Here is a 20,691-nt window from a genome sequence, read left to right on the forward strand (position 1 = left end):
ACTTATCTGCTTTCTTGGAATCCTTTGAGCTCAAGGAGGTGAGCAGGGAATCTACAGCAGTGAAGCCTACTACATGTTTGTCTAACCATTGCCGCTCCTTGCTAATCAAATAAGCTGAAAGGATTAATATCATGGGAAATAAAGAAGATTATGAAAGGTTGCAGGAGGCAACACATAAAAGCTTTTCTCCCGTGATCTTGTACAGGACTGTGATGTGGCCCACCTTATTCAACGTCTACGTGAAACTATGGGGAAGAAATTGCGTGGAATTCTGGAATGAGATATCACCCATCTGCTGATGGTATTTAGCTCTATCACCCTTGGGCAACCAGTATGAAGGAAACAGCTCATATCCTTCAATCCTGCTTGGGCTCGATAAGAAGGAGCCAGTTTGTAAAGTCCAGTTCTGCTGCTGAAGAGGAAGTCTGGTTCAGAGAGTTCTTGTTTTGAAAGAGGTTGCAACCCTCCGAAAGAGCAAACTCATAACTTTGGCAAGACGTGTTTGCACAATTACATTTAATGTTCCAGCTGTGACCTTTACTGGGTCGGTATAATTTGGCATGATTATTTATGCTCTTTAACGCAACATGTGAAAAGCATCCAGAAACTTATATAAAAGGTTGCATGCCAGGCTTTTGTCTGTTACTTAATATTAATATTAGCACTCTATTATACCAATATTGAAAAATCTGCATAATTGCTCAATGTTTTCTGTCCGTTCATCTTTAAAGTAGCCTTAAAAACTTATGAAATGACTATTTAAAGGGCGCCCTGCTTCTTTATAAATTTGTTTGGTTATCTGTATATACGGAAGATGCCTGAGATGACCTAATTCGCAAATATTGTTTATTAGATACATGTCAAAGAGTTTTCTTCTTGCTGCCCCCTAAAATGTTAAATGGTCTTCCTTAAGGGCTCAATTGATTCTAGCTCAATTTCGGGAACAAAAATTAAGAGATATATTTTTTCAATCCTGTTTGCTAAACTGCTCTTAGCAGTTTCATTTTATGGTTAAGAAATAGCGGTATCCCTTTGGTGTAATAATCTGACAGTATTTTTGTGATTTAATTGGCTTTTAGTTGTTGTACATTGCCTTAAAATGCTTTCAACTGAAAGGCATGATAAAAATACCTCAACATAAGATAATTTTATTTTGTTTGTCAGGGGTCGTAAGGCTAATACAATTAAAAGGAACATGACTGTTAGTTACCAACCCAAATCAAACAAGCCTAGAGTAATTGTACTTTGCTGCAAGTCACACTTAACTTCATTCCAGGTTTGCAAATTGAAACCTGTTGCTTACTTAACAGGTTTCTGAGGTTTATTCAGAAAATAAGTTGCTTTGGATATTAAGGACTCAAACCTTAAGGATCTTGCCAATCAACTAAATTTTAGCTGTACCGTACTGATGATGTTACCTAGTTTGGGTAATGAAACGCCTGCAAGGAAACAACCAGGCTCAGAGAGCACCAAGGACCCCTCATTTCAACTCTGAGCTACAAATATTCTCCTCTGTCAGTAAATTAACTATGCCCTAGAGATGCTCCAATAGAGGATGTGATGGGAAAGCTGAGATGAACAACCATGGAAACTATCTAATGGTAAGAGCCATTCCGAACAAATGCATCTCAAGGGAGATCTCATCAGGCAGTGCCACTCAACCCTGCCAGATGAATTACCTGTCGGCTGAAGAGACGCTGGAGTAGGCCCTTTTTGGGCAGGGGAGGCTGCTGCCCTTTCCAGTCCAGATCAGGAGGTATGATGCCATCTGGACCAAATACATTCAACTCCTTGAAACATTCTGTATCTATCATCTACAAAATAATAATAAAAATTTCAGAACTTACTATAGCACTGCCCACTCATTTCTCAGAGCAGCATCCAAAATCAGCTACCAGTGCCAGTTTTTGTGGCAAAAGCAGATAACCCATTTTTTTTTTTTAAAAAAAAATCTGCTTTCAGAAGCACCATTTCCCAGAAGAACACCTACCTCATTTTGCCAGGGAATAGGGACACTTCCCGTTGCAAATTTATGATAGAAGTCATGGTCCGTTGGTTCTAACTCTACCCCTTTGACTGTGGAAAACTGCTCAATATCCAGGACATCTTTGCAATAAATAGCTTGGGGCTAGAAGGAATAGATGGAAAAAGTGTATGGAAGGCTTATTTTCTTACATTTAAAATAGCAAACAATATTATAAGAGCACAAAACCTGACTACACCACCCATGCATTTTCAACTCACATCTGGTTTAAAAGGTGGGTCCAGCATCCCAGCTTCCAGCCGCTTGAAATTCAGATTTCTAAACAGAGGATGGTCTTTCACTTCTTGTGCACCAGACCCTCGACAGCCCAACCGTTCCAAGGGCTCTTTGCACAAGAGCTAAAATGCAGAACAAGAAGTTCAAACACAAGACTCTGTATAGAGTTACGCAGCTTCCATTAAAAGAGGAAAAAAATTAACCCAAATTTAAACTGTTAAAAACTACTTTAGGGGGCAAAAATACTGACATAAAACTTGAAGTATTCTTTGCGGACTGTTTTTTGTCCTGCTTTTTGCTAATCCCAAAATTCATGTTATATTTTTGGCTGATTAGAAATCAGTCTCAAGCTGGCAAAATTACTTTTTATCTTTTACATCCTTACCATTATTTACCATAAAATAAAAAATGGCCCCCAACATAGTAATTTATTAAATGTTTATAAACCTTTTTTTAAAAAAAACCAAGGTGATTTACAAAAATATCACAAATATGTGATAAGACAAAATACAATTTAACTGGGGAAAAAAACACCTTTTAAAAAAATATAGTAAAAAAACAAGACACAAAACCGGATGAGGGAAAGGCCAACCAACATATACCTAAAATGCAAGAATGTCTGGCTTTGATTTATCAAGAGCCCTTGTTGAGTGGGCCCATCTTGGCAATGACACCAACTGCTAATCGACAAACCACAGGAGAGAGCAGATGTTTGAGGGGCTAATGTATTAGGAGATGCTTTCTTGGCTAACCCATTTAGAATTTATATTTTAGCACCTTGAATCTAGCTCATTGGCAACCAGGGATACGTACAGATAAAGCACCCCAATGAGGAACCCAACCATTCCATTCTGCATTAGTTAGAGCCCCCAGTCCAGTCCCAGGGGGACCTCCTCACCTAATGCATGAATCATGGTGACCAAACTCTGCCTGTCTGAAGCCGGCACAGCTGGAGTATCATCTTCAGTTGGTAAAAGTGACTCTTTTGCCTGCTTTATTTTTCTAGTCTTTTAGGCCTCTTTATGGATCATAACAGAAGTTTATACAGGTAGTCCTTATTTGACAGCCACCACTGGGATGGGCGACTTAGTTGTTAACCGAAGCAATTGCTGAGTAAAATGGCCCGTGCTTATGAACTTACTAGTTTGCTTTGCTTTATAAACCTGTGTCATAAATATGAGAACTGGTATCATTGTCGTAAGTTTTAGTGAATGGAATGAGGCAGTCACTGAATAAGATTTTTTCCCCTAACATTTTGGCTCACTATTTGATAGCTAACAGCCTTTCCAGGCTTCCTCATACACTGCAGTTACAGTTAAGAAACAAAATTAAGACCACATGCGTCTTCTTGGGATATCTAATGAATCTGGCTCAGAAAGAGTTTATTAATTTAATTAATATCACAAGGTGGTATTAAACTATCATGGTGAGGGACCTGTAGATTTCTGATACGTATTTTCCACTGATTTGAGACAGGTGTTCACGCTAGTGAGGGAAACTGAGGCCCACAGTGGGAGCTTGATTTCACCTTCTATCCGTCCTTCTTCCATGCCCCTCTCTTGTTAGTCAAAAATGTGCAGAAAGGATATTTGAAACAATGGCTATTTATTTACTAGTTAGTAAACTGGGAAATCAAGTTTATTCCTAAACAAAGGAAAGTTTCAGAATAAACATCTATACGAGTTTACACAAGGATACAAAAAATTTAAAGCATGATTTAATTGCTTTCTGACAGGTAAATGTCAGGTAGGATTAGTTTGTATACAGATATGTTGAGATGTGCAGCAGCACAATTGCAGGAAGATTGTGCTACATACTGGTCTAAATACAGGTTTGCATTTAACTTTAATATATAATATGGCTTGTTTTGCTTCAACCTATGCAGGTAGTACATTGCCTCTGTGATCTATAAACCATCTTTAATGGTTTAGAATCTACTAACCAATAATCCATGGTTTAGTATGTGGTAAAAACCCAGGCACTGATCATTGATAATGAACTGAAATTCTTGCACTTAACTGACTACCAAACTACATTAAAAGTATTTTTGTTCCTGTTTTTTTATTTTTAACAATTTAACACAGGGGTAGTCAACCTTGGCTCTTTTATGACTTGTGGACTTCAACTCCCAGAATTCCTGAGCCAGCTAAGCTGGCTCAGGAATTCTGGGAATTGAAGTCCACGAGTCATAAAAGAGCCAAGGTTGACTACCCCTGATTTTAACACATATAATAAAAAAAATCTTTGATTTTTGTTTTGGCTGAACCCATTCTGAAGTAAGCCAAGACAGCAAATTCGGTTTTAATTATATTATAGTTTCCACCTTTGAAAAGGAAAGGGTTTATGTTGTAAATTCTAACTGCCTGATGGTCAAAGAGGCAGCACACCTACCATGGAACACAGTGAGCGGGAAAAAGGTGAGAACTTCTCAGAATACTCTTCATGGACTTCCTTCACCAGACGCTCCACTTCTTCACGCTTGATCTTCTTCCTGCGCTGCTGGAACGGAGACTGACCCTCAATCATCTCATACAGCAGGCATCCTAAGGCCCACCAGTCTGGGCTGAATGTGTACCGTTCATTCTTCACAACTTCAGGAGCTGCAAAAAGAACCATTTCAACCACATCTATACGCAATCTTTACTTATTTGAGATCTGATCTTAGGCAAATGTCAGGCGCAAAACACCAGGGCCACACGTTAACTTTCAGTTAAACTGATTTATTGCTCATGCCTATGCACAGGAATCTACTCAACTAACAGATAGCATTATTTTGGCACTAGATAAGGGCTAACGGAATTCAAGAAGGGTTGAATTTAGCCTGTTTGTGACAACGTAGAGAGTCTAGGCTGATTCCTCTTTTGACTTTGTCCCTGGGCTATGGCCACTCCTCCTACAGGAAAGCTCCAAAGCTCAGTGGGTGTAGTAGTGTTTTACATGCATTTGTTTGTTTATTTGTGCCCTTATCTTATAACCAACTCTTGGCAACTCCCAACAAGTACCTTTTAACCAACACCCCGGTTTTGGTACTAGACAGGGCTATAAAAGCCTGAAATCTTGAAGAGCCATTGCTGGCCAACATACAGAACACCAAATTTAATATATCAGCAGTCCAGTTCAATGTAAGACAATTTTCTAGGATTAATGGCTCCAATGGACTCTGACCAAAAGTACTGTATCTTACCAGCTTCATATTTACTGTAGGGTGGGTGGTAGTGGTGCAAGATGGATACTTGCAAGGAAGAAGCAGAAGTAGTAAAGGATGCATTTTCTATTTCCCCTTACTTGGGATTCAGAGATGTAACACCGAATGCAAGAAGGAGCCATCTCTTTCTGTATCCTATTGTAATTACAGGCTCCAACCTTTCTATACTGTTTGCACAACATTGTCACAAAACTGTTGATTCCTTCTCTTCCATCTAAGCAGCACAAGGTAATCAATCTCTTAGGGACATCTACCAACATATCCAGAAGATGAATGCAAGCCAATTTGTACTGTTTGAATACTTTATTCCAACTACAATTATATTTCTAGTCTGTAAACCCTGGATGGTTGTTTCAGGAAGGAATGCTGCTACACTTCTACACAATCCTGCAGCTGAATCTTTAAAAACCCTCCACAGTCCAAAGTTTGAAATGAAGATTTATTTCTGGGTAATCTGAAAACACCTTCCCAAGTAGCTGCCTCAGCTTTTTCAACAGGCCTACCTACAGATCTGCAGAAACATGAGGGATTTATTTGTTTCACCAGTACTGTAATATTTCTGTTGGCCCCACAAAACAAACAATACTGGGAGTCCAAAGGTAACCCTGAAGGAGAAATATTTGGATCAAGCAAGTTATTGTCAAAATAGAAGCAAATGAGGCGACAAATGCATTTCCTTATTCGGCCCTGGAGATCTAGCATATGTGACCACTTTCTACCAGTTATTCAAACTTAAGCTCAGATGCCCTTCAGGATGACATTCACCTGTTTTGCCCTGTTAAGTTGTGACAAAATATTCTGTCCTTGCTCTGATGGGCTTCGCGATTTCCATAGTTTCCAGTCAACACCCCAGAGCCCTTCTTGGATACTCACCCATGTAGCCAACGGTTCCAACCCGACCTTTTATTGTCTGTTCTTCCGGAACATGAACAGCTAGTCCCAGGTCAGAAATGCGGATGTGACCTTGTTAAGGGAAAAAGGAGACATGAGAATGCCTTGTTTACAGATTTCCCTCGCTTGCTATAAAAAGGGAGTAGCATCAACTTACCCATAGAGGGGATCAATCGGTCTGTGAAAAACATTTACTCACCATGGTCATCCAGTAGAATATTCTCTGGCTTCAAGTCCCTGAAGAGGAACACAGTAAGAATAACGTCATCAAGATGTTCATACAACATATTTATCTGTATCTTGGGTAAAGGGAATATTGATCAGGCAGGACTAGTTTCCTTAGATTTCACCAGTACATATTTTCACTCCCTTCAGGAGGAAATGCATATGACCAGTTTCTGAACAATAACTGTTATTTTACAGCAACAGCGCTCAAGGTATTGCACAATCCTTACTGAGATAGTCCCCAACTGAATTCCAGCTATGCCCAGAATAAAAATGCATTCTCACCTGTAAACTATCCTCTCTCGATGGAGGTCTTCCAAGCCACAGCAGATTTCGGCCGCATAGAAAACAGCCCGTGGCTCTTCAAATCCTGCTTCTCCCATGTGGTAGATGTGGAACTTCAGGTCTCCACCATTCATGAGAGTCAGGACCAAGCAGAGTGCATCTTTTGTTTCATAGGCATAGGCCAGACTCACCTACAATAAAATCAGATCGTTTCAGGACTAAAACAAACCTAACACAGCTCCAGAAAGCACAGCACCCAGATACAAATATGCAGAACTGTGCTGACTATTCACCTTTACAAATATCCCCAGATATGCAGAGACAGAAAAAGCTCTTGAAACAAGATGTTACTCAAGCAGGCATTAATGGTAGTTAATAGCTAACTGCGTGCTATAATGTTTAATGTAAAGTTAAGTGGTTGCAGAGGAGCTAAAAACAATGGAGGAAACAGCAGGAGTAGTGAAAAGGCCAAATATAAGGAGGTCACTGCAAGAAGACGCTGTGCAGTTGATTTCTCTTCAGTGAAATAAGGACAGGTACAGGTAGGTAAGGTTGCTCAGTTATCTCAGTGCATCCCCTTTGGGATCTTTTCAGAGCTGGTTTCAATAAAAGCTTCTCAGTGGAAAGTCCAGCAGACTGCAGGTGAGGCCAATTGTGTACTCTCTCCCATCAAATATGGCCTGATTTAGAATCAGCTGGGAAGGACGGGACTCATGAGATAACCCCACCTATATAGCCTAAGTTTCAAGTGCTGCACATTGATACTGGGACTAAAGCCATGGAACATTTTGTTACATGTAAGTGCAAAACAGGAAGGAAGGAAGGAAGGAAGGAAGGAAGGAAGGAAGGAAGGAAGGAAGGAAGGAAGGAAGGAAGGAAGGAAGGAAGGAAGGAAGGAAGGAAGGAAGGGTGAATGGTCCAAGAAGAAGACTGAGGAAGTCATAGTTAGATGGAATTGATAAGATTCTTAGCACAAAAGAGAGGTGAGAAGCTTAAAAAACAAAATATATGAAGTGATGCATGGACATGGTTTTCAAGGACCAACAGGTATACAGAGGTATACTAAATATGTTGGCCTGGTGTAGATTTAACTCTATATGTTTTCCTCTTCCCACCTCATACCCTAATTGCTTTGGCTTACTTTTTCTAACTCCTTTTCTGTGATCTACATAATGTTTCAATCCCAAAAGGATGTAGCATGATCCATCTCTATGTACAGTATGTAAGCCTTAGATATATGGAAGAAGGAGCAGTGTTATATAGGTAAAATTGCCCATTAGCATTTAGAGCTTCCACAAAGCATTTACTGGTAGTTCCAAGATCCCATATAAACAGATGTCTGAGAGATGCTGGTAGTCCTGTAGCAGCTATAGATTTAGCATTATAGGTTTATAGGCCAGGAGGGGGAAAATCCAACATCCCCTTCTTGCCACTTGACTAAGGAAATCCCGCTTACTTTAGCCCTGTTCATCATGGAGCAGAGACCAAGTGAGTAGACAGCAAGTAATTGTATGACCAACTCTTTCTCAAACCCGGGCAGAAGTAAAGCAGTTCCTATGTACTTACTACAAACCTACTGTTCACTTTCTCCAGTATCTGCTTCTCGTTTAAGGCCATGGCTTCCCCTTTCCGCTTTTTAATCCGCTTTTTCTCAAGCTTCTTGCAGGCGTACATCTTTCCGGTGGCCCGCACCTGGCAAGCACAAACCTTTGAAGGGAAGAAATGAAGGGTGATGGTTTTGGCAGTTCACGAAATTTTATTAGCGTTATCAGCATTAAGTGGTTTATTGGATTCTGAAGTCATTACTGTGATATCGTCAAGCAAAAATGCTGTGATATCTTAGCGATTAAATGGTTTATTGACTCCATCACACAAGCCTTGGCTTTTACTGCAAAAAAGAAAAAAAACACGGAGTTCATAGCCTTCCTGCTGAGAATAATATGACAGTCCTGGAGCTCGGAATCAAACCTAAATAAATGGGTTAAGATCTCATTCTTGCCGAATCCTTACATGTTTTGCAGCCATTAGTATTTCCCTGACTGCAAAGTTTGGGGCATCAAATGTAGGAAGGAGCAAGAAAGGGCTTTAAATACTTAGCATATCAGTCAGGCTATTCAGAAAGGTACTTGTGATCATCATCAGCTCAAATAACCAAGATCACATTCTTGTGAAGTTCTTGTTCAGAAGCAGAAAATTATTCCATACAGTGGCTTCCTAAAGGCAGGCAGGGGAGCTGCCTCCTGTGGTTGGTCAAATTACATACCTCTCCAAAGCCTCCCTTCCCTAGCACACGATATTGGCGGAAAGTGTTCTTGGTTACATGCTGCCTAAGAGAAAAACAGAGGTAAATTGCCCATTAGAAAGGTGAAGCCTTAGTTCTATTCTCCTTTGAGCAATACAAGAGGCAAGCAAAATTTTATACGTGAGCCCAATGAACCGGAATAAAAACGGAATCAAGTTCTAGCAGGCTAATGAGGAAAAAATCCTGATAAGGATTGGATTAGTTTTCATTATGTGACTGAGATTCCCCCTCCCACCCAGCAGTCAGCAAGATTGTTAAGGGCAGGAAATAGGCATAATAATAATAATAATAATAATAATAATAATAATAATAATAATAATAATAATAATAATAATAATAATAATAATAATAGTAGTAGTAGTAGTAGTAGTAGTAGTAGTAATAATAATAATAATAATAATAATAATAATAATAATAATAGTAAAGTTGGAAGGGACCTTGGAGGTCATCTAGCCCAACCCCCTGCTCAGGCAGGAAACCCTATACCATTTCGGACAAATGGCTGTCCAGTCTCTTCTTAAAAACTTCCAGTGTTGGAGCATTCACCATTTCTGGAAGCAGGTTGTTCCACTGGTTAATTGTTCTAATTGTCAGGAAGTTTCTCCTTAGTTCTAGGTTGCTTCTCTCTTTGGTTAGTTTCCACCCGTTGCTTCTTGTCTTGCCTTCAGGTGCTTTGGAGAATAGCTTGACTCCCTCTTCTTTGTGGCAGCCCCTGAGATATTGGAACACTGCTATCATGTCCCCCCTCGTCCTTCTCTTCGTTAAACTAGACATACCCAATTCCAGCAGCCTTTCCTTATATGCTTATAAACTATATACTGTATAAACAATAGGTCCAAAGAAGCTGGATCACAAGTACCCCATAATAATAAAATAAGATTTACCTTTCCAGATACTTCCACTGCAGGAAGCGGTTGAAGTAAACGCTGTCAAGGTAATCAGCAAAAGGTGCCACACTAAGATAGTCATGGATAAGCCTAGAAAAGGAACGAGAGCCTCTTAGGGAAATTGAAGTCACCCCATGCAGAAAAATAAAGATGATGAATGAGCCTGATGCTTCAAAAAAATTGACTGGACGTAAGTTGGAAAACTCTCACAGAATTAGGAAGGCTCATAATTTATTTGGCCAAGGCAATTCCAAAGGCACTATCCTATAGGAAAGCCAAAGATATAATTCCCAACTTAGATAGCACTAGGAGAGTGATTCTCATTTATAACGCCTGTTAGAAAGAGCAGGAGTCCATTGATTCATTACCCATTGGATAAAACTTTTTCCACAGATGCAGTAGAGGACTAGAAGATCATTGCTAGACAAATTTGGGCCAGTACCTGTTACCAGATAATATAGAGGTTTGAGATATAGAACTTCCTTATTTCTACATGCCCTGCCTCTCTTGAAATCAATATAATGGACACATGGTATCTAGGGGATCTCTAATATGGTTGCTAATCAGTTTGCAAACTGGCTTAGTTTGGGGGAGCACGCCCTCAGCTATCTAATGAAGGTATAGTGTTTTCCAGGGACAAGGAGTATGACCCAGAAGAAATGTCTGAATCTGAATCATAAAGTTAGGATCTCTTCTTTTCCACCAGTTCTCAAAGCTTTAACAGCTCTGCTAACAATCTAAATATTACTTATTAAGATGTGCACAAAGATGTTCTGCTCTACGTTGCCTAGTAGCTCTTCTATGACAGAAAAATGAATAATACTATACAACGGGTTCTAAAATTTATCAATAACAAATTCTCCATGCATTTGGTGAAGAGCAAGCTTAGACCTTGTTGAGTGACCAATTACTGTCCAGGAAAGGTACACAGTATTCATCAAATTCCACCCACTCCCTCTACTCACTTGGTAGATTCCTTAAAGAGTTCTTTACTTGGTTCCTCTTCCAGTTGCTCAGAACACAGATTTAACAGCTCCAAGGGTACTTCAGGGACGTGGTCCACACTCTGAGGACAAAGCATCAGTGTCAAATGAGGATTCACAGTTCTGCAAGAAGCAACGGTTTCTCTCCTAAAGAACCAGTCTCTGGCAGAATTATCATGGGGCTGGAGGGAATGGAGCAGGGCAGCAGCAGGAATAAACAGGAAGAAATTACTGTAGTCTCTTGGTGTTTCTCCTTGCATTGCTAGACCTTTACAGTTTGTTGTAGGATAGAAACTTTGGCAATGAATGATGTTGATACTCGGTGATATTGATTGTTATTCTACAAGAACCAGGCACTGAATAAGAAAGGGCTGAAATGGGCATTTGCATCATCATCATCACAATCATCTCAAGACTGCTGAGTTGTGACCATCCTGACTTTTACACACACACACACACAAACACACACACCACAAAGCCCTGATAAAAGACCAATAGAGTTCTCACTAAAGCAATTGCTCTTCCCAAAGCCCAGCTTATTATTAGAGTAACTCACAATGAGCCCCTTGGCTCCTTTGCTTGGCGGCCACAACCTGAGAAGCCTCTCACCTTAGGATTCAAGTATACTTCAATCAGGCGCTTCCCACATTCTTTCCGTTTCTCATCGGGGGTCACTTCATATTCAGCCTGCAATGAGAGCAAATGACACCATTGTTACAGATCTCTGCTAGAAATAAAAACACAGCTGAAAAGGTCCAAAACAGCTATTCTGTGTACAAAGAGACAAATCAGGGAGAATATTCTTTGTGTGCTCAGTATCAGTAAGCTGTCCAGATTTCGATGAGTGGCAAATAAATTGAATGAGTGAATGAATGAGTGAGTGAATGAATGAATGAATGAAATATCTTGAGAATCCGCTATTGCAGTACATTTTGGAGATAACACTAGACTTTGCTCTGAAGAACACAGAACAAGGAAATAGCAGCAGGGGCTACATGCATAGTGTGAAATGGATGCACTGTGGAATCCCAGATGAAAAAATGTGCAATTAGTGCCCCCCGTCCCCAACAAATGCTCATATTGAGTTGTGCTTACCACAGCATCCAGGAACTTGACACAGCGCATGAGTTCCAGTCGTGTGTCACAAAAATGCCGGAAAAGCAGGCATCCAATTGGCTGTTTATAACACAAGTTGTAGTAGTCCCGCTCTGGAAGCAAAATAAACATGGTCTCATTATGAAAATACTTGAATCCTCTTTCACTGCGATATGGCTGAGTATTTTCATAATGAGACATTGAGACAGCACTTAAAACCATTTTTCAACACATTGACTTGCTGGCTGAGAATTTTGAAAGTTGCAGTTTGAATGCATCTTGGGGGGGGGGATGTGCCACTTTTGAGAAGGCTGTGCAGCATCATTTATCACATCTAAATAATTATGTTCAAGAATAAAAGCAAATCCACAATTGCCCTGAAAAAGCCATCTTTTCACACTGAACAGTCTCCAAGAAAGAAATCTTCTATTTCCTATCAAATAATCTCTCTGTAGTTGTATGACATATCCTTTGTCCAACAAGATTCCAAGCAGGCTTTCCTTGAGAGAAAATCAGCTCAAATAATTGCTTCCAGAGAAGATTTGGTATTTTGTTTTAACCTCCTGGTGACTATTCTCAGGAAGGATCTTATCTCTATTCATGACTTTTGAAGTTACCCTTTTGTTTCTTTACTGCAGAAGCAAAAAAGAGAAGCCTCCCTCCCTCAGTTACTTGCCAAAATTAACCCACCATATTTTCATTAATTATTTTTCTGCCCTTTGCTTCATTTTTACACCCAAGGCATTGAAGCTCTCTCTCTTTTCTCTCTCTCTGTTAATTCCAAAGATAAACCTCATTCCAATCTTTACCATTATCCAAGAAAGCATAGAGGGAGAGAAAAATAAATATACAGTTCATTTGTTGAATTGTTCTCTCAAGATCTTTGTTCCTGCTTTGGACATGTCAATACGAAGGAGGCAAACATTTAGGAGTGACTTCTATCAAGGGGCAACAATTGATAGCTTTTCAATGAAGGTTCTGTTGCATCAGCTTTAACTAGGAGATGACATAACGATTTGCCCATATCAAGTGAGAAAAGGAAGATCATTACTGTGACCCTGGGCAGAGAGCAATAAACAGCTTTATCTGAAAGTGTGTTCTCAATCCTCATAGGTAGGTGTCTAGCCCACCATCTAACTTGATAAATGATACACAAAACTTAATGGTGTTGAGAAACAGATTTTATATAATTCAGGGACTGATACATTATCTAATAATCCCTGTGAAGACATCCAGATTTTTTTCCTGGTCAGAATGCCTGCTGGATCAGCTGAATTGAACTGACATATATAGACAATGAGAAAATTGTTCTAATGCACTTATAATCTTGAGAAACTCCAATTTATATGTTGGAATTATACCCTCTTTCTGTTGGGATCTCACAGTGGTATACATAGAACTTCTTTCCCTAATAACATAGCACTTCTTTCCTCCATAGCTGAATGTAGATGTGAACTGGCGTCTTCCTGACCAACACCTTAACTATTACTACACAGTAGCTACTCCACAGATATCCTACAAATCCAAACAATTACAGAGTCACGTTTGAATATATCAGGCATTTCATGCGCACTTTATACCAGTAGATTCCTCTTCTAAGTGATTACTAATCACATCATCTCTATAATTATCCATAACTCTGTACTTTATTTTCTACCACTCTCCTTCTCTACACAAAGGTCAGTACAACATCCTGTCTAAAGAGATTTTCCTCCAGTATTACCTCCATTTCATCAGTAATTAGACTTAATATTGAAATCCAGAAATGAGAATCACAGCATAATTGTACTAGCATATATCTAAGAGCAAATGGAATAAAATGGTTTCATGCTATAAGCCAGTGATGGCGAACCTTTTAGAGACTGAGTGCCCAAACTGCAACCCAAAACCCACTTATGCATCGTCGAGTGCCGGGTGGGTGTGGCCCATTGGGTGGGCATGGCCCATTGGGTAGGCGTGGCTGCGGTGGTAACGGCAGACTGGGTGGGACTAAAAAGTTCAATCAATCAATTCCAACTTTGCAAGATCTTTTTTTCCCACGAGAAGTTGAAATTGACTGATTGAACCTTTTTTTTTTTTTGCACATGGCGGTGGAGTCCTAAAATGAAAAGGTTTTATAAAACCCAGTTGAAGGCCTAAGACAGGGGCAACGGCATGCGTGCCCACAGAGAGGGCTCTGAGTGCCGCCTCTGGCACCCGTGCCATAGGTTTGCCACCACTGCTATAAGCCCCCCAGAGCTGCTTTGGAATGAGTTGGGTGGCAAATAAATTTAACAAACAAACAAACGGCTCCAAATAATGCTTGAGGTTTAGAGTTAAAAGCATTATTTCAAGACATTTGTTCTCAGAAACACACTAACACAGTTATGCAGTGGACCTCATTTCTGTATACACTTCTAAGCTGGGATTTTGCGAAAGAAAGAGCAATTGCAATTTGTTAGACACCATTAAAGGAAGGTCAATAGTTTCGTGCCCAGTAAAACAATGCTTAAAGATTTTTCAAGTCGGTATTGAGCGAAAAGCCCAATAGTGGCCTGGTTTGTTTTCCACATATCCTCAAAATTCATGGTGTTGTTTCATTGTCCTGCTGCATTGTTGGAATCAGGACTAATCATAATTTCCCAGGAAGCCTCTTGCCCATAAATCAGCCTGCCCCAACCCTCTCATGGCACATGTTGTAAGACTCTCCTTCTCTGTGCAGCAGTTTCTCTAAGGAAGCTGTGGTTTCCTGATCTGTGAAGAAAAACAACACCAACTCCAGAAACATGAGGGGGAGGGGCCCCAAGCAAACGAACCATTTCTTCTCTGATAGGAAATGAGTACATTGAATGAGGGAAGGTGAGGGGTTCAGAGTCTGGCAAGATTATTCTTCAGTTCTTAAGAACACGGTCAAGCCAAACACAGGCAAGAGTTACGTGCTAGACAGAAGCTTCATATTAGGTTGATTTGGCCCCAGGGCTCCATAATGGAATTGAGGGAAATTAATACATTATAGTTGAAAAATAGATTTCCTGAGAGATGGGAAGTTTCACGCCTTTTCTCTAATCTTTCAACCACAGATTGCCAATTTCACACAACTTTGCTCGCTATGTGATACAACTGCACAGATTAGAAAACCTACATGCTGTTCTGTGCCCCGCTCACAATCTTTAGACACATCTATCTAGGTCTCTAGGACATTAAGGTTTTAATGCGTACCACCTCTACATATACAATAGCATTCACTGTGTCATCAACATTTTTGATCGGGCATTATAAAGAGTTGGAAAGAAAACAGTTAGATATTACAGTTATAAGACAGATATTACTCCAATTTCAAGATGGGGAAGGGAAAAGTGTACTTTCCTAATTAACTCAGGTCAATATTATAATTCCTAAGAGAACAAATAGCTAAGCTATGCAGAAAACGTCCAGGTTTTTAGGGTCAGCATTGAAATATTGGCCGAGACCCAAAACTGAATTTTCCTCTTCCATCAAACACAAGATAATGCATCAGAAGGAATAATTAAGTAAAACCACTCAAGGAAAAAGCACAAGCATTATTGTGGACAGCACAAGGAAGCCCTAATTCAGTGGTGGTGAACCTATGGCACGGGTGCCAGAGGCGGCACTCGGACCCCTCTCTGTGGGCACACGTGCTGTTGCCCCAACCTTGCCTCCCCCCGTGACCCCCTCCTCACCCCCTGGAGGAGAGCCCCCCTGGAGGAGAGTCTCCCCCGAGCGTGGCCCACGCGGAGCAGCGCAGCCAAGGACATGGCAGCCAGGCAGCGTAGACAAGACTGCCCTCACGCCCCATCGCGCACAGTTGATGGTGCGGGGCGCGGGCAGAGGGCGTGGCCATCATGGCACTGCTGAGCTGCCTGGGCGATCTGCGGCGGGCCCTGGAGGCGGTGAGTGGCCCTGCGGGCAGGCAGGGTGGGGGCAAAGCAGGGGCGGGGCAGGGGTGGAGCAGGGGCGGGGCCAGGTTTTGGGCACTCGGTCTCTAAAAGGTTTGCCATCACTGCCCTAATTCAATGCCCAGTTAGGATCAACAAAAAAAATGGTTTGGGAACAGAAGAGAAACTGGACTTAATGAGTCAGTGGTATAATAATATGATCTGTATTCAGTAAGTCCCACATTTAATCCTTCGACTTGAGCTCCAAGGAATCAGTGCAAAGTTTGATGGACAACAATCTAAATGCATATCCTTCATCATTTAGAATCAAACTTTCGGAACATCAGCCTTCCAAATAGGAACAGACTCACCATGATTCTGTGTGTAAAAAAGCGAGTTTGGGGATGAGCTTCTGTGCTTCAGCCTAAGTTTACGCCTTAGCATAATTATGTCAATGTAAAATTTTCAACTGGTGCCACTTCTTTCAGATTCCTTATTTAAGGTTCAAAAAGCCTCACATACAGGTATCCATGATTCCATTTTTCAGGAAGAATGTTCTTAGATTCTACGAAAGCAGAATCCCCATCACCAACTAAATCCCAATTTCCATTGCATTTTTCAAACAAGTAAGAAAATTCCTTTCTGAGCAGTGAAAGGAGCTCAATTATTGTTTTGCTACTCTGTGCAAAGAAATTTCTGCCACCTCCTTCCAGTAACACTCTATATATGCCCAGAGAGGAAAAACTGAAATCAACAATTGTGGATCAGCATTCATCCACAATTGTGGATCAGCATTCATCCACAGCCCCTTTGATTTTCCTTAATGCAATTATAGTACTACAAAGTTATTTTATTTTCTGGGAGAGAAAAAAAGTATCAAAATAGTATGGTGTATACACTCAAAACAGCCAACTCTCCATTAAAATATAGGAAAACAAAACAAAACAAAATCAAGTCTTATGTAAAAGAGTTCCTTTAAATAAAAAGCAGTAATATTTTTTTAAATCAGAAGTATTTATTTATCAAATTTATATAGCTGCCCATCTCACAAATGCCCATCTCATGTCCTAGTGCAGTGGGAAATGGTTACTAGATTTTTAAAGCTGCCTAAAGCAGACATGTCAAACACAAGGCCCGGGGCCAGATGCGGCCCACGAAGTGGTTTCATGTGGCCCGCGAAGCCATCCTGGAAACAGTGAGGGAATGGCACCCTCTGCCTTGGCCCTGGCCCAGGCCAGCCGGGAGCCAATGTACAATTTTGAGGTGGCCATCTATGCTGAAACGCATTCAGTCTTACCTCCATAAGTCCCCCCCCCGCATGGCCTGAGAGGAAGAGTGAGGCTCCTCCAGTGGACCATGCCTTGGCACTTGCCCTGGTCCCACCCCCTTCTGCTAGAGACCCTCAGATCTATCCCACTTCTGCTCAGACCCCCACAGGCACCCTTGACGCGAACGATGTAGAGCTGGCCACGTCCACCCAGTAGGCCACACCCACTCCATCCACGCCCACCCAGTAGGCCACACCCACCCTGGTCATACCCACCCGCCCCCCTGAGGGCAACCGCAATGCTGATGCGGCCCTTAATGAAATTGAGTTTGACACTCCTGGCCTAAAGGAACAGCACAGACTGAAGCTTAAGCCTGTTCCTCAACATCCAGACTCTTCTCCAGCACTGAGACCAAACTTGGTTGGCTACAGGCCAAGAGACATAACTGGGCATTTTCAGCATATTGAGATGGTGCTATGGGATCAGCTTGACCGACAGCCTCGTGTGAATGTTAAATAGGCAAGAAGAAAGTGCTGCACCCTGAGGAACACCAGAAAGCAAGGGACGTTGACTCACTCTCTCCTTCCCCACCCCCCAATGTTGACTGGAACTGATCTCAGAGGAAGAGGAGAACCACTGCAATGTAATTCTCCCCCTGATCCCTGAGGCCAATCCTAAATGATTGATAGCATTTGTACTCAAAGCTACTGAGGGATAAATTCAGGAAAGTTAAATTGCCCTCATTTTAGTCCCACTAGACGTGGTCAACAAGCAGAAGCAATGCTGTTTCCAGTGCTGCATCAAGGCCTGAACATGTCTGAAAAGATAATCCACATCCTCCAGATTTATCAAAAAGTTCAAAACTTTCTACTAGCATAGATTCTCATATGGTCTTTAATTGAGTTTACTGTAAAATTTTAAAATATTATGCACATTTAATGTGTTACAGCTGTGCTTGGAACTTTTGAAGACTGCGGTGTGTGACTCTGAAACTTTGATCAGTGACCCTTTTAGTAACTATGAATCTACATGCTTGCGCCTACTCTGAATGGCAGTTGCTCATAAACAATTCAAGCAGAAGGTTTTTTTCTAGCCTTCGTCCTTGAGACTGTCTCTGAATTTAGCACACTGTAAAGTACAGATGTGCAAAATTTACCATTTTAGGAACAGAACATTAAGCAAATGGAATGGTCCATTTCATCTCTGGACCACGCTAACTGAGCTGCACTAGGGATAGTCTGGAGATTTTCTGAAAGCAGTTTATAGTATTCTAGACTTAGTATTCTGGACAAAATAAGAGAAACTCCAAGATATTCCTTGAAAAACAAATTTTGTTTTGCAATTCCCTCCTATAGAGGTAGTGCTCAACTTACGACCATAATTGAGCTCAAAACTTCTCTTGCTACATGAGGCATTTGTTAAGTGAGTTTTGCCCCATTTTACGACTTTTCTTGCCACAGTTCTTAAGTGAATCACTGCAGTTGCTAAGTTAGTGACACGGCTGTTAAGTGAATCTGGCTTCCCCATTGACTTTGCTTGTCAGAAAGTTGCAAAAGCTTATTACATGACCCTTGGATGCTGTGGCCATCATAAACATGAGTCAGTTGCCAAGTGGCTGAATTTTGATCACGTGATCGTGGGGATGCTGTAATGGTCATAAGTGTGAAAAATGGACATGTCACTTTTTTCAGTGCCATTGTAGCTTTGAACGGTCACTAAATGAACTGTTGTGAGTTGAGGACTACCTGTATTCTGCTACTTTGTATTGTCCCCTCATAAGACAATCAGCAGGTCATAATGAGAAGATACAGTACAAGGCAAGTTAGGTAATAATGTCAGAAATATTTTTCATTCTAGTGGAACCATTATGAAATCCAGCACAGTCGTGCAAATAGATAAAAGAATGCAATTCACAGAGGATGAACGAACACGATCTCGTTCCAAGCATTTGAAGTCTTTTCACTTACAATCAAGCAATCCTTGTACCAGTGAAATGGGGGTCAGGAAAGTTGCAGGCAAAATCTTACTCCTCACCTAATGTATGCTGAAGATCTTCACACTGGCTGATATGTGGGAACTGCAGCATTTGGCGCCATTTCTTACTCTTGCCTTTTCGATTCCCACCTCCACCTACATGAGACAAAGAAAAAAGAAAACACCAATAAAATAGTGACAAAACTAGAACACACTATTTATACATATCCTGTTTTTACCAATTGTTGCTCACCATTGGAACTCAATCAGTGGTCAAATCTACCCCAATTTTTTTCTGAGCAATCTATTATTAGATCAGGGGTAGGCAACCTTGGCTCTTTTATGACTCATGGACTTCAACTCCCAGAATTCCCGAGCCAGCCATGCTGGGAGTTGAAGTCCATTAGTCATAAAAGAGCCAAGTTTGCCTACCCCTGATCTAGATTGTAGAACAGACATGTCAAACATAAGGCCCGGGGGCCGGATGCGGCCCACGAAGTAGTTTCATGTGGCCCACGAAGCCATCCTGGAAACAGTGAGGGAACGGCCCCTGCTGCCTTGGCCCTGGCCCTGGCCCAGACCAGCTGGAAGCCAATGTACAATTTTGTGGTGGCCATCTATGCTGAAATGCATTCAGTTTTAGCTCTACAAGGCTGTCTGGAAACAACGAGGAACCAGGAGAACCTTGAGCAGCAGTCTTGAGGAAGTGGGGCTGGGCTTGGTGCCGCGGGTGCTCAAGGGTCAGGCTGGGCATTTAACCTCTGCTGCCCTGGGCTCCGGGCAGCCCGCACCACCATCCAGCCCCCCCGCATGGCCTGAGAGGAACAGTGAGGCTCCTCCAGTGGACCATGCCTTGGCACTTGCCCTGGTCCCACCCCCTTCTGCCAGAGACCCTCAGATCTGTCCCACTCCTGCCCAGGCCCCCACAGGCACACTTGACGCGTACGATGTAGAGCTGGCCATGCCCACCCAGTAGGCCACACCCACTCCACCCACGCCCACCCAGCAGGCCGCACCCACCCTGGCCACACCCACCTGGCCCCCTGAGGGCAACCGCAATGCTGATGCGGCCCTCAATGAAATTGAGTTTGACACCCCTGTTGTAGAACATTTCCAAAGGACTCTCTGCAGACATAAATGATGAAAGTATAACTGTGAAGAGCTTCATTAGGATCACGGACCATCTCCCTGTAAATAACCTTCAGTGACATAATGCATTGAAATATGATCTCCAGGATTTTCTTCCATATCACAATTGCAGGTAAACATTACACTCTACTTGGTGCCAAGTCCTGAATACGCAAATGAACTCGCTTCACAAAGTGCCAAAGGAAAGGAACTTTAAGAGTTTACCTCATAGGGCTGTGCAGTGCTTGAGATCACATGGGGACCACACAGGAGCATAAATATAGCACCTATCTGAAACTCTTTGAATAAATCA

At 41.5% G+C, this 20,691-nt stretch overlaps 1 protein-coding gene across 1 annotated transcript in view; it reads right to left on the reverse strand.

Annotated features, from left to right (window-relative positions):
* Nucleotides 1-20,691, reverse strand: part of GRK6 (G protein-coupled receptor kinase 6) — a 32,305-nt gene that overhangs the window by 3,867 nt on the left and 7,747 nt on the right. Inside the window, exons 2-15 of the mRNA XM_015820396.1 lie at nucleotides 19,311-19,406; nucleotides 12,134-12,246; nucleotides 11,648-11,725; nucleotides 11,021-11,121; nucleotides 10,053-10,145; nucleotides 9,130-9,193; nucleotides 8,433-8,573; nucleotides 6,867-7,057; nucleotides 6,556-6,593; nucleotides 6,339-6,428; nucleotides 4,652-4,860; nucleotides 2,245-2,382; nucleotides 1,991-2,128; nucleotides 1,680-1,814 (exon numbers count right to left, since the gene is read on the reverse strand). Of these exons, the coding sequence (XP_015675882.1) occupies nucleotides 1,680-1,814; nucleotides 1,991-2,128; nucleotides 2,245-2,382; nucleotides 4,652-4,860; nucleotides 6,339-6,428; nucleotides 6,556-6,593; nucleotides 6,867-7,057; nucleotides 8,433-8,573; nucleotides 9,130-9,193; nucleotides 10,053-10,145; nucleotides 11,021-11,121; nucleotides 11,648-11,725; nucleotides 12,134-12,246; nucleotides 19,311-19,406 (1,625 nt within the window). The remainder of the gene's footprint in view (nucleotides 1-1,679; nucleotides 1,815-1,990; nucleotides 2,129-2,244; nucleotides 2,383-4,651; nucleotides 4,861-6,338; nucleotides 6,429-6,555; nucleotides 6,594-6,866; nucleotides 7,058-8,432; nucleotides 8,574-9,129; nucleotides 9,194-10,052; nucleotides 10,146-11,020; nucleotides 11,122-11,647; nucleotides 11,726-12,133; nucleotides 12,247-19,310; nucleotides 19,407-20,691) is intronic.

Source organism: Protobothrops mucrosquamatus, unplaced genomic scaffold, assembly GCF_001527695.2.
Source record: "Protobothrops mucrosquamatus isolate PMUCROS unplaced genomic scaffold, P.Mucros_1.0 scaffold1124, whole genome shotgun sequence".
Taxonomy (NCBI): Eukaryota; Metazoa; Chordata; class Lepidosauria; order Squamata; family Viperidae; genus Protobothrops; species Protobothrops mucrosquamatus.